Source organism: Tympanuchus pallidicinctus, unplaced genomic scaffold (genome assembly GCF_026119805.1).
Source record: "Tympanuchus pallidicinctus isolate F22 unplaced genomic scaffold, pur_lepc_1.0 scaffold28, whole genome shotgun sequence".
NCBI lineage: Eukaryota > Metazoa > Chordata > Aves > Galliformes > Phasianidae > Tympanuchus > Tympanuchus pallidicinctus.
In genome coordinates, this window is record NW_026294745.1 from 207,825 (window position 1) to 231,090 (window position 23,266).

General features: G+C 56.4%; 2 protein-coding genes and 1 long non-coding RNA gene across 6 annotated transcripts; 1 reads left to right on the forward strand and 2 right to left on the reverse strand.

Moving 5' to 3' along the window:
• Positions 1 to 4,158: 4,158 nt before the first annotated feature.
• LOC128084733 (uncharacterized) lies at positions 4,159 to 5,912 on the reverse strand. The gene is made up of 2 exons (XR_008208664.1): positions 5,380 to 5,912; positions 4,159 to 5,115 (listed from the first exon to the last, which is right to left on the reverse strand). It is a non-coding gene; the product is annotated as an uncharacterized LOC128084733 (long non-coding RNA).
• A 2,023-nt stretch (positions 5,913 to 7,935) lies between these two features.
• Positions 7,936 to 8,879, reverse strand: CRYBA4 (crystallin beta A4). Its single transcript, XM_052691163.1, has 5 exons — positions 8,841 to 8,879; positions 8,625 to 8,743; positions 8,416 to 8,557; positions 8,177 to 8,319; positions 7,936 to 8,083 (listed from the first exon to the last, which is right to left on the reverse strand). Exons 1-5 carry the CDS (start codon positions 8,877 to 8,879, stop codon positions 7,936 to 7,938), a joined length of 591 nt encoding a protein of 196 aa, XP_052547123.1.
• A 1,673-nt stretch (positions 8,880 to 10,552) lies between these two features.
• On the forward strand, positions 10,553 to 23,261 carry LOC128084672 (beta-crystallin B1). 4 transcript variants are annotated; one of them, XM_052691005.1, is made up of 10 exons: positions 11,561 to 11,700; positions 11,790 to 11,908; positions 12,544 to 12,676; positions 12,744 to 12,886; positions 16,704 to 16,771; positions 18,549 to 19,464; positions 20,330 to 20,528; positions 21,513 to 21,563; positions 22,181 to 22,224; positions 22,811 to 23,261. In XM_052691005.1, the coding sequence occupies exons 2-9, from the start codon at positions 11,829 to 11,831 to the stop codon at positions 22,208 to 22,210; spliced, it is 1,620 nt and encodes a 539-aa protein (XP_052546965.1). In that variant the 5' UTR covers positions 11,561 to 11,700; positions 11,790 to 11,828; the 3' UTR covers positions 22,211 to 22,224; positions 22,811 to 23,261. The 4 variants fall into 4 exon arrangements, with proteins under 4 accessions (XP_052546968.1, XP_052546965.1, XP_052546967.1 ...); XM_052691007.1 differs by lacking the exons at positions 11,561 to 11,700; positions 11,790 to 11,908; positions 12,544 to 12,676; positions 12,744 to 12,886 and adding an exon at positions 13,696 to 13,827; XM_052691006.1 differs by lacking the exons at positions 11,561 to 11,700; positions 11,790 to 11,908; positions 12,544 to 12,676; positions 12,744 to 12,886 and adding an exon at positions 13,922 to 16,451.
• The last annotated feature ends 5 nt before the right edge of the window (positions 23,262 to 23,266 follow it).

The window sequence follows — 23,266 nt, forward strand, 5'->3', positions numbered from 1 at the left end:
GTTAATAGGAATGTTGGAAAATAAATAGGTTATTGATTGATAATAACAATAAGCTGACTCCAGTTCTACCTTCCTGACCTTCCCTCACCCAACTTAGAGAAAACTCAGTTAGCATCTCATTATGGATCACCTCCCAGTCCCACGTATTAATGAGAACATGTGGGCCGAGGGGACACCGGGGGCCAGGGGATCCCCCCTGCAGCCCTTCCTGATGTGCCAGCAGCCTCCAGGGCCACCAGTGTGCACTGAGTGGATAGGAATGGGGTTTTTGCCCTAATGGGTGCTGTCCCCACTGCACACCAGCAGCCTTAAAACTGTCTGCCAGCACTGCATGCACCATGGTGGCCGTGATGCTCAGGGTCAGCAGTGGGTTCCTCACATGAGGAGCGTTGGCCTTTCCATTTCCCCTCCCACCACCTGGTTTGCTGGAGTGTAGGTGCCACACTGCTCCCAGTGCTTGCTGCAGGCTTTGCCCAGAAATGGAGCATTGCATTGCAGGGAGCAGAGCATGAGCTGATGGAGATGTTTTTCCTGGTCTGGCACCAGCACAGCCCTGGGTGTAAGTGCTGTTATAAGGCCCAAGCCCTGATAATGTTCCATTTTGCGCAGTTCATCTTCTTAACATTTTCAGGGTATTAACTCAGTGGAGCATTAGTTGTGAGAATGAGAAGTGGCCAGAAATAAATCATACCGGGAGAGAAGTGCAGTTTGGGACTTCATAATTTTAATTAGCATTAATTCCACCTTTCTAATGAGGTCAGGTCAAGGGGCTGCCTGTGCTGTTGTACTTCAATCTGCACTGCAACCCCCCGGGCCAAGCAGAGACTGCCCATAGAAGACCTGTGAGGCACAGGGGCACCCAAAAGGACATGTGGGCATCCCCAGAGACCTCCAACTGTGCCCATGGGGCTGGGCAGGAGAAAGAGGGGTCCTGGGGCTGGGGAGCAGCTCAGGGTCAGTGCTCTGTCTGCCTGCCCCAGCACAGTGGCAGCTCTGTGGTTGGCACCGGGGTTCTCAGGGATGTGGGATGCACTCAGGGCCCCACTGGAGGAACCTCTGGGAACCCTCACTGACTCCTGGCTGGCAGTGCTGGAGGAACCTGCATTACCTGCAGCCGCGAGCAGAAACGCCACATCTCAGTTTCACAGAATCACGTTGCAATTGGATGCAAAGGTTGTTCATTCTCTTGCTTGTACGCATTTTCTGTCAACACGTGTTTGAGAGACTCACGGCCATGACGTCAAAATGCTGCTTACTGGAGGGGGGGGGGGGGAAATAAACGCAGCATGTTGGCTGCTCCCCTTCGAGCTGCCTGGAAGGGAGAGGGTCTGCAGATGGGGCTGTCCTGCCCAAAAGCCATGGGGACAGCGGCCAGGTGAGGGCCGTGCTCACCGACAACCGAACGGGAGCCGCGCCTATGGGTGCTCCCCAAAGCATCCGCTCTGCGGGCGGTGTCCCTGCGCAGTGCCTCCGCTGCTGCTCGGGGGTCTGGGCTGAGCCCTGCGGGGACGCGCACAGCCCTTTGCGGGACCGTCACCGCAACGGCGCGGCAGGGCTGCGTACGGCGGGCTGCTGTCGGTTAGCGGAGCACGAGCTCCATCTGCTGCCATCGGGCTCGGCCGGTACCGCAGCTCCGTGCCTGCAGCCCTCCCGGTTGCCCACAGCTCTTCGGCCCCAAACCTACAGTGGGTGTGCACCGGCTGTGAGCACCCTGCTATCAGCTGGAGTTGGGGGCTGTCGTGCTGCCAGCTCTGGTATTGTCCCCCATGCAGTGCTGCCCAGGCATGCTGGCTGTGCCGCGGGTCTCTCTACTTCAGTTTCATCCTCCATCGGTGCTTGGGCAAGGGGCATCACTCATGCCCTGCCCCAGCTGCATTGGGATGCAGCACCCCTCCCCATCCTGCACACATACTCTCTTGCCCCAGCCCCTGCATCCTGCTGCGGAGGTGGGTGTGGAGAGAATCATCCATCCTGGTCCCATGTACTTCGTGTAATGGCATGCAAGGGAACTGCCCCTCACCAGGAACTGTGTAAGTCCAGTGTAAGTCCACCAACCCCCTTTGCCTCCCTATGGGGCAGAGGAACCACTGGATGCAATGCCAGGAGTTGGAGACTCAGCAGTCCCAGGCTCTGCTCCTGCATAGGGGCTCAGCATCCAGCAGAATGAGGCCTGCAGCTGCAGAGGGGTCAATGTCTGCACCCACTCCCCAGGACCTGGACCCACAGGTCAGAGCACCCTCTTCCGGCATCCCTGGCCCCCCATGACCCACAAAGACACTGCACACAGGTGTTTGCACACTTGCCATGTTCACAGCAGACATTACAGGCAGTAAGCACATCCTTGGCCCCACATCCTCTTCCCCAGAGCATCCTTACCCCATGCCAGCACTGAGCCCTGCACCCAGCAGCACTGCAGGATTGCAGGAACACCAGAGATTGAGTGGGCTGTTGGGGGACATGCCTGACTGATTCAGCACCCCTGTGTCTGGCTCTGATGCCCTCCCTCCCAAAGGCATTCAAGGCACAGTTAGGGCAGGAGAAAGGTGACTCACAGTGAAATTCTTATGCCCTGGTACAAGGTGTCCTGGGCAGGATGGGGTGTCCCAGGGCCAGGTGCTGTCTGGACCTCTGCCCATAACACTGCTGGGGGTCCACACCCCTCTTTACCACCACCTATCTCCAGGCAGGTCTCAGATGGGAATAGACAGACAGACTGTCTCCCAGCCAAGGGAAACGCAGGGCTGGGATTGGGAGTGCTGAGGTGGCAGGGGTAGATTAAGGGAGGATGCATCTCTGTAGCTCCAGGCAGGCAGGGCTTGGAGCGCACAGCCCTGTGCTCATGGTGTAGGGATGGAGCAGTATTCATTGCTGCAGGTTTCTCCCCAGGCCCTGAACCTACTGCCCAAGGGGATCCCTGCCCTGCCCTGGACCTGGCCCGTCCTGCCGTCCTCCTCTTCCTCCTGCTCCCTTCCCCATTCTGCTCCTATGAGCCAATGTCTCTGCTCCCCCATCAGGAAGAAGCAGGCACCCTCCTCGATCAAACATATGAGCATCAGCCCAAAAACTCCTCCTGATCACAGCCTGGCTGAGGACATGGAGTGGATTGTTAGAGGTTAATGTGGAGGAGATGGGGAGCTGCTTGCCAGTGGGTGCTTCAGCTGCTGATTCCTCACTCATGGCTGGGGTGCAGGGGGCAGCCAGCTTGGAGCTCCTCAGCTACAGATCCAGGAGTCAGGCCGCTGTCCCAGGGATCGAAGGCAGCACAAAGACAACCATGGTCTGCTGGATGCAGGGTGAGCTGTGCTCTGTGCATGCTGGCGATGCCCTACACACACTTCATGCCAAACCTGGGCAGATGGCCGGATCCTGAAGCCTCAACCCCATGCAAATGCAGGGGAGTTTTACCTGAATTCAGACCTATGGAAAGCAAAGCAAGGGCTGCAGCCCAGCCCCAGCATTAGCAGCACACTGACTCTGCCAGGCAGAGTGCCTCTGGCCAGCTCATCACCATCACTGTCACTGTCACCATCAGTGGCTGGCAGGACACTGTGAGTACCAACCCATGGGCAACCTCAGCCCTCAGAGCCTCATGGTTAGTTAGGAGCACGCTGCTGGCACCACCTTTCTGCATGCATCGGGGTCACGAGATCACTGCAGAGAGAAAAAGGGAGCAAAGAGAGCCAGCAGAATCTGCAGCTGCCCCGCATGTGATGCGGAGAGGCTGTTTCCATGACAGGTGAACTGGGGTGGGGGGCTTGTGGCCATCGTGCTGCTTTCTGGGCAGCTTTGCTGTTTATTGTGGCAATTGCCAGCTGTTGCTCATGGTTTTGCTCATTCCATTCGGTATCTTTTCCTCATTGAACCACACGAAATTTCTTAGCAAAAAACAGACCAATAGGGAAATTTTGAAAGCAGCCCTGGCCTGAGCCTCTCCCTTTGTGCTGCACCCACTGGCAGTGTGGGGTCAGCAGCTGTGGGTCACTGGGTGTGTAGGGATCACGGCTCATCTGTCATGGCCAACAGCACTGGAAAGTTGAAGTGCAAAGAACTGTTAGAGGCAATAGAGAAACAAGTAAAGAGAGGTGAATGTAGGCTGTTAGTAAAGAGAAGCATGGCATCGTCAGTCGCGCTTAGAGAACATATACACTAGAAGAGAAATGAAGAGAAAAGTAGCAACGATTAGTTTGTTTAATTCAGTTCAGGAATGTGTTAGTAACAGAGAGATCCACTGGCTTAAAAAGGAACTGAAAAGCTTCTGCTGATAAAACCATTTTGGGCTCCCAGTCAGCAGCAGAACCATATGCAGCACTTTGGGCATCGCAGCCCCACTGCTGCAGAGACCAGCCCCATGCAGGGGACATACAGAGGAGCTGCCCATCCTGTCCTGCCTGCCCCACATGCTGCCTGGCATCCCCAGCCCCATGCTGCCCCGCACAGCCCCATACTTACCCAGCTTTTCTGTTCCCCTTTAAGGCCTGTGGGCTGTTAGTGAGAGCGGGGCTGTTAGTAGGGCATGCGCAGGTGTGTTAGTGGGTTAGTGATCACAAGGGGCACACGGTGCCTGGGGGGCCTGGTTAGTGCTGGAGAGGAGCAGAGCACACGCATGCACAGCTGGGCACGGTTAGTCCCCGCGCAAGGCAGCATGGCTTTGGAGAGCAGGAGACGTTTTTGGGCTTTGCCACTGGGTTATGGGATATGGGAAGGTGTCAGGGGATGGGTCAGCGCAATGCAGCCTTCCAGATGAAACGCTTGGTGGGGATCTGCTGCTGTCACCGTGCTGGTAAGGCACACAGAGCCTGAGTACGCCCTGCAATGTGCAGCCCTGGCACCATGAGGATGAGAAATGGACTCCAAGGAGGGGACAGCCTCATCAGTGCCAGAGTGTTTGCAGGAAGAAGAGGACCCCAGCACCTGGAAGAACCATGTGAAGGCAGTCCCATGTCCTCAGGCACTGCCACCACCATCTCTTCAGCCTTGTTCCCACAGCAGCTGGGCTGGCATCAGGTGGCTTCGCTGGGGCCAGCAGCTCCAGTGTCCATGTGCAGGTGGCTGTCACGTCCCTGTGCCCCGGTGCCCTCGGGTGAGAGCTGTGGCAGAGCCATGGGGCTGGTGGTTCTGGGAAGCAGAGATGCTGTGAGCACCTATGAGCAGACCCCATCTCACTGCCACACACCTCTTGGAGCAGCCCATGGTCACGCAGCCTTATGGTGTGACCCATGGACCCCAGGGCGGGCAGCTTTGCTCCAGGTGCAGAAGGAGCAGCCCTGAGTGCAGGCAGCACAACCTGACTGCACAGACCTGTGCCAGCTCTCAGACTACGGGGCGAGCACAGGGCTGGGTAATACCAAGGGGTGCCCACCTGACGCACAGGGGTCCTACCTGTGCAATCTGGCTACGTGGGCACAGTGCAGCGTCCCCCATCCCGTCCGGATGTTCCTCTGCGAGAGCTGCGCAGGGGACTGTGTGTGAACAGACCTCAGGTCAGTCATTAGCAGCTGCAAAAGAAAGCAAGCAACGCAGCAAGAGAGCAAGGAGCAGCACCATGCTGTCGGATCAGCACCGAGGTCCCCATTGCAGCACTGCCTCAGCGGAGCGTGGCACTGCCATGCAGTGAGAGCCCTGCAGTGCCCTCAGACCCACTGCTGTGCCCGCACCTCTCTGCTCATGGGCTGTAGCAGAGGCAGACATCCCCACCTGGCTGCATCCCGCTGGGAACAAGCAGCGTGGGGCCAATGTGGGAAAAGCAACAATGGCCCCAAACCCCAGCGGGGCCGCTCTGCAATGACTGCGCACTTCAGCTGCCGAGCAGCTGCCGTTTGCTGCCCGAGGTTCATTGTTGCTGCTCGGTGGGACGATCCCTCCTCCCTCCGCCCGCAGCAGTGGCTCCAGTCTAACCCCCCCCCCAGCACCCTTCCACCCCTCCCACCCCGCTGCTGTCCCCCACCCCACTGCCACCCTCTGTGCCCGCACCGCTCTGCCGCTGCTTTCTGAAGCAGAGCTGTAATGGAGAAGGGTCCCCAGGGTGTTGGGATCTCATTCTTCCTGGCTCCCCGGATGAGATGGACGCGCACACAAAGGCGGTGGAACAATGAGGGAGAGAAAATGGCTCCCCAAAAGGAGCCTGGCGGCAGCTGTCACATTAACTCTTTGCAGAGGGAAGAGCTACCCTCAGCCTCTCTCCTCTAAAACCCCCACCTAACATCACCAGGCCTGGAGGAAAATGGTGGTTTCAAAACAAAGAAGCAAACCAGCATTTTGCCTGCTTCCTTTCCAGGAGCACTGAAAATGAGGCAAGAATCCATTTACCTGTCTCGAGCCCTATTCTTGATGAGGATTCTGAAAAACAACACGAACAAGCGGTGCATCCATCAGTATTGGTGCTGGTACTCAGTGAGGGGCTGTGGGCATGGAATCGGGGGGCTCCCAGGGCTGCACCCAATGCCCCAAAACCCTGGGCCTGGAGAAAAGCCAAGTAACCATTAGGAAACAGCAGAGGGAAAAGGAAGGGCAGCATTACCTGGCTTCCAGGTGGCAGCCGGCTTGGGGACCGTGGTCTGCGTGCTTCTCTTGGCCGCTGTACAGCTCCTTTGTGCTGGAGCTTTCCAGAGAGATTCCCTGTGCAAGATATTGCCATGCAAACTCCTCCCCCACAGCCCCTGCCGGCCCCGCAGCCCTACCTACATGCAGGAGGATGCTGCAGCGCCCATGAAATGTTAATGTTGGAGATGCAGCCCAGGCAACATCTCTCCCTCCCCCCCTCCCCTTGGCCCCAAGTGATGGGTGGGGGTTGGAGCAGGAGGGGGCTAAGAGCAATGGCTGCTGCTTGGGGAGAGCGTAACAGCTGTGGGTGCTGCAGTGTTGGGGTGTCACTGTGCCACAGTGCATCATGTGCAGGCACCCAAGGGCAGTGCCCGGCCATCCCACTGTCCCCAGTGGCATCACTCCACATGTAGGTGCACTGCCCAGCTGCACACACATCAGATGGGAGCTGTGGAGGCTGTGCTGCCACAGCTGTTCTGGGGCAGCAGGAGGATTTCGCTCAGCCCATCCCACACTGTCTGCTTCTCCTTCTATTCAGTATTTTTAATTATTATGTCCTTTGAGGAGGATCCCTTCCCAGGGAAGCATTGTCTCCACTGTGGTCTTTCTTTTGCAAATGCCAGAAAAGGGACATCTTAATGCCATCAAACCTTTTTTTCTCCAGAGCTCTTCTGAAATGAGAAATATTTCTGAACCATTATTTTTTTCCCCATTACATTGCCAGCTTCAGCTCACTGCTGTTTTCCCACAAGACAAAGAAGATGTTGTCTCAGCAGCCCCCACCAGCAACCTGCTTCCTCCATCTCCTGCAGCACTGAACAGGGCCAGCAGGAGAAGCCCTGCCCAGTGGCTCCTCTCTGGGCACTGCCATGCTGCAGGGCTGCACACTGCACATGGCCGCAGGGGTGGTGCATTAATGCAGAGTAGTGTGTATGGGCACAGGCACAAGTGCACAGGTGGTGCAGGGTTTTGCCATGGCTAGAGGGGCGCATACACAGGTGTGGGGATGCAGACATGAGTGCACAGGTGTGTGCGTGGATGTTTGCATACGTGCAAAGGTATGGAAGAAGGTGTGCATGAGTGACGAGTTGTGTATAGGCATGAAGATGGGGGCACAGCATGCAGCTGTGGCCTGCCAGACCTTGCAGCTCCTAATTCCTCCTGAGCAGGGCTCAGGCAGCACGGTATCCTTTCCTGCCTGGTTGGAGCCACGGTGCTGGTTCCAGTCCCCTGACAGTGGTGGGGACATGGGCACCTCTGAGGCACCCCATTGCCTCTCCCAGCCCACATACCCCTCCAAGTGTAAACACACCGTGTTGGACAATGGAGCTTTTATTGAGCTTTGCCACCTTCGCAGCACAGTCTGGGGGGTGCCTGCAAGTGCAGAGCTAGCAGTCACTGCTGAACCCTGCGGATGGACTGCACCTGGCCCGTCTGTGCATGGGAGCCCCACTCCCGAACGTGCTTGTATTCGCCGGCATGGCTGTCACTCTCCAGGAGGTACTGGAAGCCCCTGTACCCAGGGTACTGTGAGCAGACCCACCTGGCCGTGAATGGAGCAGAAGGAGCACGTCTCAGGGTGGTGGCACTGCCAGAGGTCCCAGCAGAGTGCCACCAGCCCTGCCTCACTACTCACGCGCCGGAGCAGACGAGGAAGGAGCCCACGGCACTGCCGTCCCAGCCCAGCTCGGGCAGCGAGGGGCAGTCGTCGCTCAGCTCCCCCCTCCTGCCCTGGAAGTTCTCCTGCTCGAACAGCAGCAGCTGGCTGCGCCCGTGCTCCTGCACCGAGATGCACCGCATTGGCACGGCTGCGCATCACCGTGGATGGGGGACAGCACGGGGTCCGGGCATGTCACTGCACTGGGTGCTACTCACAGCACAGGTGATGGGGCGGAAGGAGCTCATCCTGTCCACGTGGTAGGCGTTGCTGCCACTCCACGCCTCCCAGCACGGATACTCACCACGCTCCAACACAAACTGCTGTCCCTGGAAGCCGCAGTGCTCGAAGCCCACCCAGCTGCGGGAGCCAAGGGTGAGTGCCTTGGGACCCCCAGCCCCACGGGATCCCCCGGCCCCTCACTCACGCCCCACTCTCGATCCTGAAGGAGCGCACGGTGCTGAAGCCGCGCTCCGGCGTGCTGTAGCATTCGGTGGTGAACTCGTGCCGCTTGCCCTGGAAGAAGGGCTCGTCCCATACCACGATCTGGGGAGCAGGGATGGATCAGGGCTCCGTGGGTGCCCTGCTGCCAGCTGTCTGTGGGGCCAGGGCTACGTTCCCAGCCTTCCTTTGCTTCCTGCACCTTCCAGAGGCCGGAGGACGGCCTGCGGCGCTGGATCATCGCGGCTCTGCGTAGGAGGACAGGAGGACAGGAGCTGTGCCCTGGTGGACAGGGGGAGGCTGGGGGTCCGCACTGCTCTCCTTCTGTGCTTACTGGGGACGAGTGCTGAGCCCGGAGGTGGCGTGGCCAACAGCTCTCCGGCAGAGCTTTTATAGCCTCCAGATAGAGACAGGGCAGGAGAGCATTACAGAAAGCCCTAACTCAGCACACGGCAGGAGGAGGGACTGGCAGAACAAAGGCAATGCCGTGGGGGAGCAATGGGCTCGGTGACACCACAGCTCTGCTCCCAGCACACCAGGCACGGGCTGTGACATGACCCAGGGTCTGTGCATGTCCCCCAGCTGTGCCCTCCACCTGCCCCAGGCACAGAGCACAGAGCAGGGAACAGTAGCATGGCAAAGCCAGGGGCCGATTTGCAAAGGCATTATAAGGGCCTAGTGGTGCAGATGAAGGTTTATGGATTCTATCTCTGTGCTCAGGGACCTGGGAAGAGCCCACAGAATCTACACTGTACCTAAATACCTTCTGCTTTTGCTCATAGTGACCCCCCTCCTACTGCATAATCCTGGGGCAGCAGTGGGGAGAGAACACCCCTAGAGCTGCAGGAGCACCCCTATGGCTGCAAGTTGGGAAGGAAACCAGGAGAAGGACAAAAGGAGTTGAATCTGCGGGGTGGTGGAGGCTGGATATCAGCACTCAGGAGCCACCAGCACAGCGGCGTGGTTAAGAAAACACCTGGCTCTAAGAGGAAGAAATGCAGCTTAAAATAGAAAGGTGTCTAACAACCACGAAAATGAATGCAAATTGAAAACCAAGAGTCATGAAAACTGCCCACCATGACAGTAAGGAAGTGGACCCTGGGGTGAGCTCAGAGCAGCAGCAATGCAACACACTCAGCAGTGCCACAGGGGACAGCATGGTCGATAAGGAGAGAAGAAGAGATCGATGAGTGCTTTTTGTTTGGTATTTTGGGAAACATCCCGGGTGGTGCTGCTGAAATTGCACCACTATGAATTAACACTTTGCCCTCGAGGGGAACGAAAGCAGCAGCTTCTGAATGAGGGCTGTGGGCTCACCGAATGCACAGCCATGGGTGATTTATTTTGTCCGTGCTGGAAAGCCCAAACTGATGCTGCTGAGTGTTTGATGGGACTGCAGGCTCCCAGCAGGCACAGAAGAGCAGCTGCTGGCAGAGTGCCCCCAGGTGCCCCCCCCTCGCCCCCTCTGCCTGCCTCCCAGCAGCTGACACAGCACTGCTGCACTGAGGTGGGATTTGCTCCCATGCAGCACATTTAGAGGAGAACAAGGAATGGTACAAATGAGCATAGCACGTGTTCAATGTGCTGAAAACTGGCGGTCGAGTGGAGATGGACACAGTGGGCACAGGGAGCAGGGGCTGCCAGCTGTGGCATCCTTAGAGGAGAATGCTGCTTTTGTGGACTAAGACATACCATAAAATGCCTGCTTTGACCACACATCAATTGTGGAAAAAAAATTAAAAAGCAAACACAAAAGCAATACTCAAAGCATTTCACAATCTCGCATTCTTTTTTACAGTCTTGCATTCTCGCAACTTGCTTCCTTGGAGCTGCCCAAGGCCATAGATGGTCTGTGTAGGTATGGAGGGATTTTTAAAGCAAGACATGTAGTGCTCAGGTGGAAAATGAGGAAACAGAGGGTGCACAGCTGGTTATGCCCAAGGTGCCGGGACAGAAACCTGCAGGGCCAGAGAGATGGGGCTGGGAGCCCTGCCTGGTCCCATGGGCTGGGCTTGGGGGCAGCCACAGGGCTGGAGTACCATGCCCAGCAGCAGCAGCAGTGCTGGAGCCAGGTGCTGGTGGGCTGCAGGGGTATATATGCTCTGTGCGGGGCCGTGGTGTCGGCGTGTGGCAAAGTGGCGCGGTCAGGTCTTCTGTTGTGCCGCTGGATAAAGGAAAGTGCTGGGTTCAGCGGCTGGGCACAGGGCCGGGGAGAGGCTTCCAGCTCGCCCAGAGCTTTGCAGGATGTGATGACTGGGCGGCCGCACAGACACTGATGAGCTGGCACTTCCATTGTGTACCCGCCTGCGCTCTGCCCTTGCCAGGCTATAAAGTGGGGGCCCCGCTGCACCCCGAAACACAAGCCTGCTCCCTCCAACAAGAAGCAGCAGCTGCCCAGGTAAGAGGAGAAAGTCCCCGGGCGGTGGCACTTGCTCCAGCCAGTCCCAAGGGGGGGAGAGGAAAACGCGGGTTTTTGGCTGTGCCCACACTGTGCCCACCATTTCTGGAGCACCCTGAACCAGCACGGTACTGGGGGGTGCAAGGAGGGTCCCACTCCCCCTGGGATCCCCTATTGTGGTGCCACCAGTGGGATGCCCACTGCAGGTCAAGCCAAAGCAGGGCTGTCTCCTCCCACCCCACCACCCATCGGTGGCCCCAGGGCTGTCCCGCTGCCTGCTGTGCTCCCACGCACGCCTGTGTGGGATGGCCTCAGGGAGCTCCGGGTACCCCCAGTGATGGGGCCACGCTCAGGGCTCTCCTGAGGATTGTGGGCAGCTGGCACCTCTTGTGGCCAAGGCAGGACCCATGTCCTGTGCGCCGTGGGAAGCTCCTCACCCCCACCCCAATAGCACGGCCACTGGGACCCTTGTCCCCACTGAGACCCCCCCACCTCTGTCCCCAGACCCGAGCTGACCACCGCGATGTCTGAGACCACAAAAACCACTGCTCCTGGCCAGGCTGCAGAGGACAAGGAGAAGGCGGCCCCGGCACCAGCTCCATCCTCAGACCCCACTCCTGTCACCAACAGCAAAGGGGAAGAGCCCTCCACGGAAGCTTTCAGGGTAAGCCTACGTGTCCCCAAGCGGAAAGACAAAGTGTCAGGGAGAGGGACAGCATCAGTTCACGGCCTGATTCCTTTGCTCTCCCACAGATTGTCATCTTCGAGCAGGAGAATTTCCAGGGCAGGCAGATGGAGTTCACCAGTGAGTGCCTGAACCTGGCAGACTGCGGGTTCGACAGAGTGCGCAGTGTCATCGTCAGCTCTGGACCGTGAGTGACACAGTGGGGATCCAGTGGGGACCCAGCAACCCTGGGCCAGAGCCAGGCAGGGAATGGAGCCAAAGCAGCACTGGGGAGGTGGGATGAGGCCTGGGAAGCATTAGTAAGGGTAGAAACTCGGGAACACAAGGTCAATGGGGGACAGGTCCCAAACCCTCAGGGTCTGCTGGACATCCACTGGTGGAACTGCACCCAAAGCTTTTGCTCAGGGAAAGACAAAAGTAAAATCAGCCAAGTGTAAGGTTGGAGTGCCCACAGTACTCTGACCTGTCTCCTGCCATCAGGAAAATCCCTGCAGCAATAGCTCCATGTTGGAAGAAAACATCCAGCAGTGAATGTGGAAATCCTCTGGTGCTGGCTGCCACAAGGTGGCCAAAAAGGTGGCATTGCCACTGTGTGAGCACTGAGCCCTGAGCTTGGGTGACACTGGAGGTGCACAGTGCAGCGGGTTGTTTGGGAACATTGGCCCTGTGCTCCATGATGTAAAGTGGAACAAACGCACTGGGAGCACAGGGATGAGCTCTGCACACAGCGTGCCACCCCAGGGCCTTGCAGCAGAGCTGCACTTCAGGCAGTACCTGTAGTGCTGCAGGGCTCCTGATGTGCCATACCCTGCCCATCCCCAGCTGGGTGGCCTATGAACAAGCCAACATGCGCGGGGAGATGTTCATCCTGGAGAAGGGCGAGTACCCACGTTGGGACACCTGGTCCAGCAGCTACCGCAGCGACTGCTTCATGTCCATGCGTCCCATCCGAATGGTGAGTGCTCAGCACCCCAAGTGCTGCGGGCACCATCCGCCCATCCCAACGCCGCTGTCCCCCCCAGGAGGCCGAGGACCACAAGATCTCCCTGTACGAGTCCGCTGACTTCAAGGGCAACAAGATGGACATCCAGGAGGACGACGTGCCCAGCCTCTGGGCTTATGGCTTTTGCGACCGTGTGGGCAGCGTGAAGGTGCCCAGCGGAACGTAAGCTGGGGCTGCAGCGGGGGGCGCCGGGGAGGGAGAAAGGGGGTTTGGGCACGGCACTGAGTGCTCCGTCTGCTCTCCCCGCAGCTGGGTCGGGTATCAGTACCCCGGGTACCGCGGCTACCAGTACCTCTTTGAGACCGGGGACTTCAGGCACTGGAACGAGTGGTGCGCCTTCCAGCCCCAGATCCAGTCCATCCGCCGCATCCGGGACATGCAGTGGGACCAGAAGGGCACCTTTGTCACCCCCGAGGCGCCCTCCAACTGAGCGCGGCCCCGCGCCCGCCCCGCGCTCCCCCTGCACTCTCCGTGTCTACCGACCGCGCCACCGCCGCCGCCGCGTGTACTCGACGTTGTGAGGCAAATTAAAAAAAAAATCAGACGATGGAGCTGCCTGCCGCGTGCGTTCCAGAGCGCGCTCCGTCGCCTCGTTTCCCTTTGCTCCCATTCCGCTCGGGCTCGTCTTCCATTCCCTCCTTGCAAACCTCAAAGCGAGACCCCCCTTTTCCCCCCAGGGGCAGCCCCTGAGTTCCCCCACCCCTCTGTTGGGCACCGTGCACGCAGCACTGCCTGGAGCCGTGCATGCAACGCTACCCTGACCGCAAGATTTGTGCACGCAGCACACGGACGGGACGGGCGTGCAACCAGTGCAGCGCTGCAGCCGTGGCCTCGGCACCATGCACGCGCCGTTCCCCGAGCGCCGTTTGCACAACCCGCGCGCACGTCCAGTCGCTCGCACCGTGCACGCGCAAGGCGGCCACACGCGTGCACGCCAGGGGACGCATGCGCGGTGGGGCGGCGGGCGGCGCGGGGATCCCGGCCCCTCTGCGCGTGACGTCGCCGTATCTCAGCGCCGCTCCGTTCCGCGCCGGCGGCGGACCCGGGGAGCGCGGCCCGGCCCGGTCCGAGCGGCGACACCGGAACCGCAGCGACAGCCGCAGGTGGGAGCGGGGAGGGGCGGTGCGGGGAGCGCTGTGCACAGTGCGCGCAGTGAGCGGCGTGCGAGGGGTGGTGCGTGGCGCTCAGAGCGCGGTGCTCAGTGTCTGGCACTCGGTGCGGGATGCACGGTGAGCGGTGAGCTCGGGGTGATGCGGGGGCACGCGGTGCTGGATGCTCAGTGCATTGAGCGCTGTGCACGGTGCAGGGTGCACGGGGTGGTGCCGGGCGCGCAGTGCGCGGTGCTCAGTGCAGGGCACTCGGTACAGGGTGCTCAGTGCGAGGTGTTCAGTATGTGGCACTCGGTGAGCAGCGTGAACGAGGTGGTGGTGCAGGGCACTCGGTGCATGGCGCTCAGTGCGGGGTGCTCAGGCACCCATTGCAGGGCAGTCTGATGTGGCACTCAGCACAGGATGCTCAGTGCGTTGCACTCAGCACAGGATGCTCAGTGCAGGCTGCTTAGTGCAGGATGCTCAGTGAGCAGTGTGCACAAGGCGGCGGTGCGGGGTGCTCGGTGCATGGCACCCAGTGCAGGATGCTCGCTGCAGGGCGCTCAGTGCATGCAGTGCTGCAGTGTGCACGAGGCAGTGCATGATTCTCAGTGCAGGGCACTCCATGTAGGTTTTTGCTCCCTGCCCAGAGGCACGCTGCTCTGCCCCTGCTTTCCCCCAGGGCACTCTTAGGGTACCTGCTCTCACCCTCTCATCCCTGTGCATTGCAGACAGCAGGCTGCTGTGTGCACATCCCAGGAGGTTGGAGCATCTGCCAAAGAGCTTGTCTGTATGAGTGAACTCCCATGCCCTGCTGCTTTATGGTGCCACCGCCATGCCCTGAGCCTGTGCTCAGCAGTGCCTTTGGGGCAGGAATATCTCTAGTGTTGCATCACTGGGAAATAAAATATTTTGATTATGTTTCCTAAGCAAATTTGAGGTTTTGGGGTTTCTCTTGCAGAAACAACCTTTACTTTGCAAAGCCATGATCTTTGTGCATGCGGGAATGGAGCTCATTAACACTTATGCTTTGGCATGTAAATTTGGAAATACTGTTTTGAAGATGGGGAGTGTTTTTTCTAGCAGTACCTTTGATGTTTTTTTTCTCCCTGTTGCATGGCACGCTCTGACCACCCACGCTCGTGGTGAGTCTTTTGTTCTGCTCCGTTTGTGCATAGGCACGCAGAGGGCTGCCACCAGGACATGGGAACAGAGGCAAAAGGTTTGCATATGGCACATCAGGGACTTTCCTCCTCCAGGACAAGCTGGCTGCAGGTTGCTGGCGTTGGTGCTGCCTTTCAGTGGCTCTGTCACTTCGGGTGGTGCTGCTGCTGCAAATGTGAACCGCAGCGCTGCTTGGTCTATTTGGGGATTTTCAAAGGCCCTTGTGACCCACAAGTAGTCTAAAATCCATGTGTTTGTACCAGGGTTGGCTTCTGGTTCCTGTTACTGTGTCTGGCTTTCTGGCCCACATCACATCTTTAGTTTGAATCAGCAAAAATGCTCTGCTCTGCGTGGTGCTGCTCTTGTCACGTGGGGCCCTGAAAGCGACTGTTTGTGTTTTCCTCTGAAGGCCACTGGTGCCCTTGAGCAGAACAGTTTCATGATGTGGGCCCTGCTCTACACCTGGCTCCCTGCTCCCCTCCTGCAGTGCTGCCCTGGGGCTGCACCCCTGGGTGCTGCTGCGTGCTGCTGGGTGCTGCCAGATACTGCAGCCCCAAGTGCTGCAGGATAAGCATTGCTGCTGTAGAAAGATGCACATGAGGTCCATCGGCATCTTGCTGGGCACAGTTACTGCTGTTCCTCCGTGAAGATGTTCACATTTCCTCATCCCTCATTAAGCCCAAGGATCTGAGCTAAAACTTTCCATGCCACACCTCTGTCATTTCAGGAAGTCACTAGCATCTATTTCTGGGAATGGTGTAAAGCAAAATTAATTTAGCATCACATCATGCTTCTTACTGGTTCTGTCCCTTGTTTGCAATAGTTTGCAATGCTTCTCTGCTTTGAAGAATGGGCCGGAGGCAGTGCTGTGTTGCAGACAGGGTGCTGCCTGTGGCCAGACGCTGCTGTGACCAGGCGATGGCACAGCACGGCCCTGTGCTGCAGCAGGAAGGAAGTCTGCAAGTCTGTATGTGTGTGTGTGTGTGCACATTGTGTTTGTGAGGGTGAGAGCTGGAGGAGTTTCCGGAGCAAGGCAGCTGTTAAACCACTGCACCACGGAGCTCTGAGATGTGTGTGGGTGCTGCTCAGCGCCCTGCAGCCTTGTCCAGGGTAGATCTTGTGGCTGAAGGAAAGGAGCAGGAAGTGTTGTGAGGATGAAAGGCGATGCATGTGCTGCAGATGAGCTCTGCTCCATTGCAGCGTTGGTGCTGGGTGGAGTTTCCCTCTGGTTTCCCATCAGTGCTGAAGCAGAGGGGCTGCGTGACGTCTGGTTGGGCAGGAGAGGAGGAGGATCTGGGGTGGCTGGAATAACAATTAGTGTCTGTACTTGAAATGTTCTCAAAAACATCCTCCAGGGCTGGGACAGGGCCATGCGTGCAGGAACAGCACTGTGCACACAGGGACACAGCTGTGGCCTCACCAGGGCGCTGGCAGGAGCCCTGCAGTGAGTGTGGTGCCTGGGTTGCTCCATGCATGTAGGTTTGCAGAGCTGAGCTGCTGGGTGCTGGCAGTTCAGGGTTCAGTGCTGTGGCTGCATGGAGATGGTAACTGCTGTGACAGTGGGTGCTTGCAGCACTGGAGCTGGATTTTGCCCCTGAACCAGCACCAGGAGGATCTCAGCCACGTGCTTCAACGTTGCTGTGGGGCTGAGCTTTGCCCCACCAGCTGGGTGGGGGCTGCCTGTGATCAGCAAACAAATCAACCCTGTGATTTTTCTTCCCTGCTAGGTGTTCTCACGGCCATCTGCATCTCAGCACGAAGCTTGGCTGGCAGCACCATGAGCTGCAAGGGGCAGGTAAGGCATGCCTGGAGCTCCCAGCACCTGGTTCCCCCGTGGCACCCAGAGTCCACTGATGGATGTTTCATCCATCTGTCCACGCTTTGCTGGTGCTCTGTTAATACTGCACTTCTCCAGCTTGCAGCCCTGTCGCTATGGAGGTCCTGTCAGCATGTAAATACAGAAGGCACTCTGCCTGCAGGAACTTTGGTGTCCTTGTTTGGTACTGCCTTGTTGTCACTTCCCCACCAACCTCTCTTCTTCCTGCACGGCTGCAGTGGTTCCAATTGCCCTGACGTGCTGAGCGCTCTGACTGCGCCGTTGCTGCAATGGGTCTGCGTGGCCGTTAGCAGTTATTTTTAGGGTGAACATTTGAATACATTTACATGAGTGAGACAGATGGAGATGGAAGGGTGGAGCGGACAGCGCTTATCTTTTTAATGGGCCTGACTTGGGGCTGGACAAATGCCAGGGTGCTGTTTGTTGTTCCGTGTGGCGTGCAGTCGAAACAGACAGATCACCATTTGACTTCTTGGCTCGTACACAGCATGTGGACGTGCATTTGAAACCGTTGGATGCTGGTGGGACGACAGAGCAGCTGGTCGGGGAGTTGGCCATGGGGCTGTGTGCTGCAAGGAGAGTGCTGGTGGCCATGTCACCTTGGGATGGGAAGGGCCCTGGCATGGGCTGGTAATGGGGAGGGCTGTATGCTGTGGGGCTGGCACCGGGCAGGCCCTGCTGGCTGCTCCCCACTTGAAGGCGTTTGGCTAAATGAGCTCTTTGATGAAAAGAGTGGAGAGGAAAAGGAGCTTTTCTGAAGCAGTTCTTTGATTGTCAGTGAAATAAAGCGCACGGACATCTCGTTCCTTCCACTCACCCGAGCCCTGTAATCACAAAGAACTTGAAATCCCGCTGTGACCCTGGGGTAGGATTGCCAAACCTGCACTCACAAACCCAGGGGGGAAGGGGAGGAGGGGTGGGAGCAGTGCCAGCTCTCCTGGGAGCCGTGCAGGCAGCAGCACAGCACTGCACAACAGCACTTCTGCAGCCGTGTCCTGCAAGCAGACGCTGCCTCAGTGCTGGGGGGGCTTCGTGTAAGGTCAGGCTGGGGGAGAAAGGTGTTAAACACAACACACGTTGCTATTATTGATGTGTTACCCTTTTAATTTCTCAGCTTGTTTCATTCTAATGGGTAATTGCTTCTTTCTGACTTAGGCCTTGAGGAGTGCGTGAGCTGCTTTTGTTTTTCTGTTTATTTCAGTTTCCACCCTCCCCTACGGCAGCATATGTAAAACTGAAGAAGATGTGGGAGGGGGGCAGGTGGTTGGCAGGAGGGGAGGAGGGCAGCGTGCCGAGCGCAGGAGCTGCCCTGGGAGGCTGGGCTTCGTCCAGGACGGAGCAAACCCCAGAGATTCCTTACTGGGTGAAAAGAAAGCTGTTGGTTTTTTTTTTTCCCCTTGTCTATTACACACTCGATCCAAGGGAGTAAATGGAAAAAGGCGAAATTGCACGGTGCAGTGACTGAGTGAGAAGGACCCCTCCTCTCCGAAAACTCCACCGAGCTTTGCTCCGGCCACAAACCTGAGATTCTGGGGACAGAAACAGCCAAGAACTAATCTCTTTGGGTGTGCTCTGAGGCGGGCTTTAATTACATTCTGGGTAGAAGGCACCTAGCCTGAAATCTGCTGATAGGTAGAAGGGATGACGACAGCCCGGCACGGTGTGGGCGTCTGCGGGAGCTGCTGGGGCCAGGATGCAGGCGGCCCTGCTCACAGAGCTGCTCTCTGTCTTGCAGATGCCCGCTGGGTTGAACGCACTCTGGCTGAAAACCAAAGTGTGGTGACGTGGTGTGCAGTCCTTGCACAGCAGGACAGGATGCGGGTCACCATGCGGCGGGTGCTGCTGGCGGTGGGCTCGGTGGTGGCCCTGATGGTGACGCTGCACCTCGGCCAGCAGGTCCTGGAGTGCCAGCAGGTGCTGAGCAAGAGGAGGCACAGGCTGATGAGACCCGAGAATGAAGAGCTGGTCATGGTGGACTCCAACCACGTGGAGTACCGTTACAGCAAGGAGATGCCCCTCATCTTCATCGGCGGAGTCCCCCGCAGCGGCACCACGCTGATGAGGGCCATGCTGGATGCCCACCCAGAGGTGCGCTGCGGGGAGGAGACCCGCATCATCCCCCGCGTGCTGGCCATGCGGCAGGCCTGGTCCAAGTCGGGGAGAGAGAAGATGAGGCTGGACGAGGCCGGGGTGACGGACCAGGTGTTGGATGCTGCCATGCAAGCCTTCATCCTGGAGGTGATCGCCAAGCACGGCGAGCCGGCCAGGTATCTGTGCAACAAGGACCCATTCACCTTGAAGTCCTCTGTCTACCTGTCCAGGCTGTTTCCCAATTCCAAGTTCCTCCTGATGGTTCGAGACGGCCGTGCTTCGGTCCACTCCATGATCACACGGAAGGTGACAATCGCAGGCTTTGACCTGAACAGCTACCGGGACTGCCTGACCAAGTGGAACAAGGCCATCGAGGTGATGTACTCCCAGTGCCTGGAGATCGGGCGCTCTCGCTGCCTGCCCGTCTACTACGAGCAGCTGGTGCTGCACCCCGAGCAGTCCATGCATGCCATCATGAAGTTCCTGGGTATCTCCTGGAGTGACACCGTGCTGCACCATGAGGAGCTCATAGGGAAGCCTGGCGGAGTGTCTCTTTCCAAGTGAGTGTGTGCTGGGGGGCAGGAGTTCCTTGCTTGTGTCAGCGGGTGCTTTTCAGAGGTAGAAGTAGCAGCACACTCAGCTTTACTGCAGTCAGTTTTGTGTTTCTGAGTGAATGAGGGCTTGAATATTAGCAAGCTGGTGTATGCAATAGAGCAGCCTGACAAGCAGGAAGCAAGTGACTCTTATTTCATCTCTCTTGATAGCGCAGAAGTGGCTCAGATCTTTAATTTGAAAAGAACTGCTTGCTCAGAAACGTGAGCTCTTTAATGCTTCTTTTCTCCACCCATCCTCAGATCTCCTTTCTGCAATTTTGCTGCTGATGAATCACTTTCAGGGGTGAGCAGTAATTCCTGCCAAAGTTGGTGCTGGTGTTGCGGAATAAAAGGAGTGCTTTCTCCCATGGAGACACACCTGAGCACTCCCTCTTGGCAGTCTGTTTTAGTGCTCCAGGAGGTGCTTGGCTTCTCCCACCTTCTCCTGGTCTTCCCATGCTGTTTCTTTTCTAAGAGAGGCTTAGGACTGACCAACTTAGCAAAATATAGTTGGTTGTGGCTGGTAGCAGCCACCCTAGCACAGGATGGATCCCAGTGCTGTGTCCTTGCAGTCACACTGAGACCCGAGCCCAGGGCTGCAGGGACCTCACACAGCAGCAGCACCGCCGTGCCCTGGCAGCTCTGCCTGCGTGCACAGAGGGTATGGAGCAATGTGTGTGCTGTGTGCTTGTCTCAGGCACTGAAAGCAAAATGTTCAGGTGGCAGCTAAGATAGCTGAAGACAACTTCTATCTGAGCCCAGTATATTTGTGAAACCAGATGACAGCAACTTGTTTTGCTTTTTTCTTTAATTTTTTTTTTTTTTTCTCCAGGATAGAAAGATCAACGGACCAGGTTATCAAGCCAGTGAACATGGAGGCATTATCTAAATGGATTGGACACATTCCAGGGGATGTACTGCAGGACATGGCCCACATAGCACCCATGCTTGCCAGGCTTGGCTATGACCCGTATGCCAATCCACCCAACTATGGCCACCCAGATCCACTTGTTGTCAACAACACGCACAGGGTGGGTGTCACAGCCATCTCCAGAGCAGGAGGAGCTCTGGCCAGGGTCAGAAAGAAGCAGCAGGGAAACAAAAGCTCTCTTCCTTCTGGGAAACTGTGAACGATGGGTGTTCAGTTCCACTGAGATGATTTCCCAACAGTTATGTGCAGTAGTTTGAGTCTGGTGTGGCTCAGATTGATTCTGCTCCCTGTGATTTTGTGGCAGTATTCGTTTCTTCTGTTGTGGCAGATACTGACCTGTCCCTCCCTCCCTGACCAGCCCCATTCTTGAACCCAGACATGGGAGTTACTGGTTGTGATGTTATCTGGTTGCAAAGTCGTTGGCACTAGAAACTCCAGTCTGACCTCAGGAAAATCTTAGGCAGTGCTGAGTCTGTGTGCTGCTCAGCAGCCACTCCCAGAGTCCCACAAGGGATGTGACTGGATGCTTGTAATGCACACGGGCAAAACCAGAAGAATTTTTTTTAGAATATTGACTCAAGTGTCTGAAGCTGCAGAGCCACAGGCAGCAGCAGACAGAGGGAATTTTTCATGCTTTGGGATGGACCAGTTCTCCCCAAACTGAGATCTGTGTGCAGACCCTGTGACAGTGCCCTTGGACACAGTGCCCTTTGCCACACTTCTGGGAGCAGAAAATGCTGTTCCCTGTTGTCTGTGCAGAGTGGAGAGCTGCAGCACAAACCTGGCAGATCAGAGAGCTATCCTGGAGCTGGTCACGGTCTGAGCGCTCTGGGCTCTTGCAGTTCTTCCTTGTTGTCTCTGCTTGCTGAGCCATTTCAGGACACAGATGATTTGGGTGAGCAGTCACTGAGGGAGAGACCTCCTGCTGTTGTCCCAGTATCCCAGCATGAGCTAGAACAGCTGCTCCTCAGGTCTTTGCTGGCTCACGTATCCTGGAACATATGCTGCAGTTAACGATGTGCACTTGCTGATGTTCGTACAGTCACTGTCCAAGAAGGGATCACTATTTTTCTTTTTTCCATAGGTTTTAAAGGGGGATTATAAAACGCCAGCCAACTTGAAAGGCCATCTGCAGGTAAGAATTTGATGTCATGTCTGAGTGCTTTGCCCTGTGTGGTTATTCACAGAATCATTTGAATGGGAAGGGACCTTTAAAGGCCATCTGCTCCCACTTCCCTTCCTAAATAGCACTGTTTGAAAGCAAGGGATTTCCATCTTGTACAACACAGAGCAGTCAAACAGCCATCATTTATACAGACTTAAATGTTATTTTATTGACTCTTCAGATAAGGCCACCTGCCTGAATAAGAGATGCAGTAGATTAGCATTGATTATCAGCAATGTTTTGATCAAAAGTGTCTGGTTTTACCTGTTCAACACGGGGACTGCATTGCCAGCATGTGAAAACACGCATAGCAAATCCCAGAATGAGGAAGCGAGGCTGCTAGTGCAGCAAGCACACACATGTATTCCCTGCAAGAGGTGTCACTTGCAGTTCCTGAGTAGCTGACACTGCACATGAGGTAGGGAAGTGAGAGACTCGTGGCTCGGTCTCTTGGCTGCCTGTTCTCTGCTGTTGTAACACTTTCTGTCCTGACCATTTCCGTTTTTTCTTGCTTCTGGGAACACACTGGGAATGCTTTGAATTGCAGGTGACTTAAAACTGATCCTTCTGTTTCTTGGTTATTCTAGGTGACTCAGAACACGTCATCTTCTCACTAATTAATGATTTCCAGGTAAGACCTTGTACTTTAATTTGGGATCCACACAAATCTGCCTGGCATTGCTGCAGGATTAGCATTTTGCTTGTATAATTTCCTGTGCTTGTGGATTGCCCCGGCTGCTCCAGGCACACTCATGATGTGAATGATCTCCTTCATAGTTGCTTTAGGTTCTCAGAGCAATACTGTTACGTGAGACGATTTGTCAAATCTCTTTTTTTTTTCCTGAGCTTTGGGAACGGGATTACTTCAGCAAAATCACAGTCAGCCACTTGGGGGTGTTATTACTGGATGTGGAAAGGGCAGGGGGGAACGTGTATGTGTGCTGAGTCCCGATAGCTGCAAGGATGTGCCCTGTGTGCATTTCAGAAGGGGGATGGTTGCGTTTGCTGCCAGCTTGGGAAAACAGACCTGCTCTCCTTGACTTCTGCAGCAGCAGCTGTTAGCGTGTCAAAGGCTTTGAGTATGAACAGGTGCTGTTGCCCATCACGCCTGAGTTGGAACTCAGTATCCAACAGTTGCTGTATCTCAGTGGCTTTAAAGTTGCTGGCATGTGGCTGTTGGGACTGCCTGACTGCCCAGACTGTTTCTTCCTTTGCAGGCTGCTGCGAACGGCCCTGGGTGGCCCTGCAAAGAAGAGTTTGCAGTTGCACCGGTGGAGATCTGTTATCCAAGCATATTGCTTGCTAATATTGCCAAAATGACTGCCGTGCGAGGAATGTATTTGCATTTATTTGCAAAGGCCAAACGTTGTACACTTCGATACCACTCGTCTCCCTTTGCTGGATGCTCCGTGGTGAAAAATCTGTGGAAGTGAAGATCGACTGAACCTTCAAAGTGCATTGGAAAGAGATTTTCTATTCAATTCCCGGAGAACATTTTAGAGCTGTATTTCAGTGTCTCGTAATGCTGTTCCTTAACGTGCAGATCAGAATAGGTGTCATAACCGTGTAGAGCATTTGTTGTACAGGTGACAATCCGGGACTCCCTCTTCAATCACTTGTCATTGACAGATTCTATTTAAGAATTAATATATGAGGTCATTCGTTTCACTCTT

What these genes read in the sequence shown, in the direction of transcription:
- LOC128084672 (XM_052691005.1), top strand. Translation starts at nt 11,829, where the DNA reads ATGGAGTTCACCAGTGAGTGCCTGAACCTGGCAGACTGCGGGTTCGAC. An exon ending in CCATGCGTCCCATCCGAATG is followed by an intron (nt 12,677 to 12,743) that starts GTGAGTGCTCAG and finishes TGTCCCCCCCAG; the next exon opens with GAGGCCGAGGACCACAAGAT. An exon ending in GGCGGAGTGTCTCTTTCCAA is followed by an intron (nt 19,465 to 20,329) that starts GTGAGTGTGTGC and finishes TTTTTTCTCCAG; the next exon opens with GATAGAAAGATCAACGGACC.
- CRYBA4 (XM_052691163.1), bottom strand. Translation starts at nt 8,879, where the DNA reads ATGATCCAGCGCCGCAGGCCGTCCTCCGGCCTCTGGAAG. An exon ending in CGTCCTCCGGCCTCTGGAAG is followed by an intron (nt 8,744 to 8,840) that starts GTGCAGGAAGCA and finishes CCTGCTCCCCAG; the next exon opens with ATCGTGGTATGGGACGAGCC. An exon ending in TTCCTCGTCTGCTCCGGCGC is followed by an intron (nt 8,084 to 8,176) that starts GTGAGTAGTGAG and finishes ATTCACGGCCAG; the next exon opens with GTGGGTCTGCTCACAGTACC.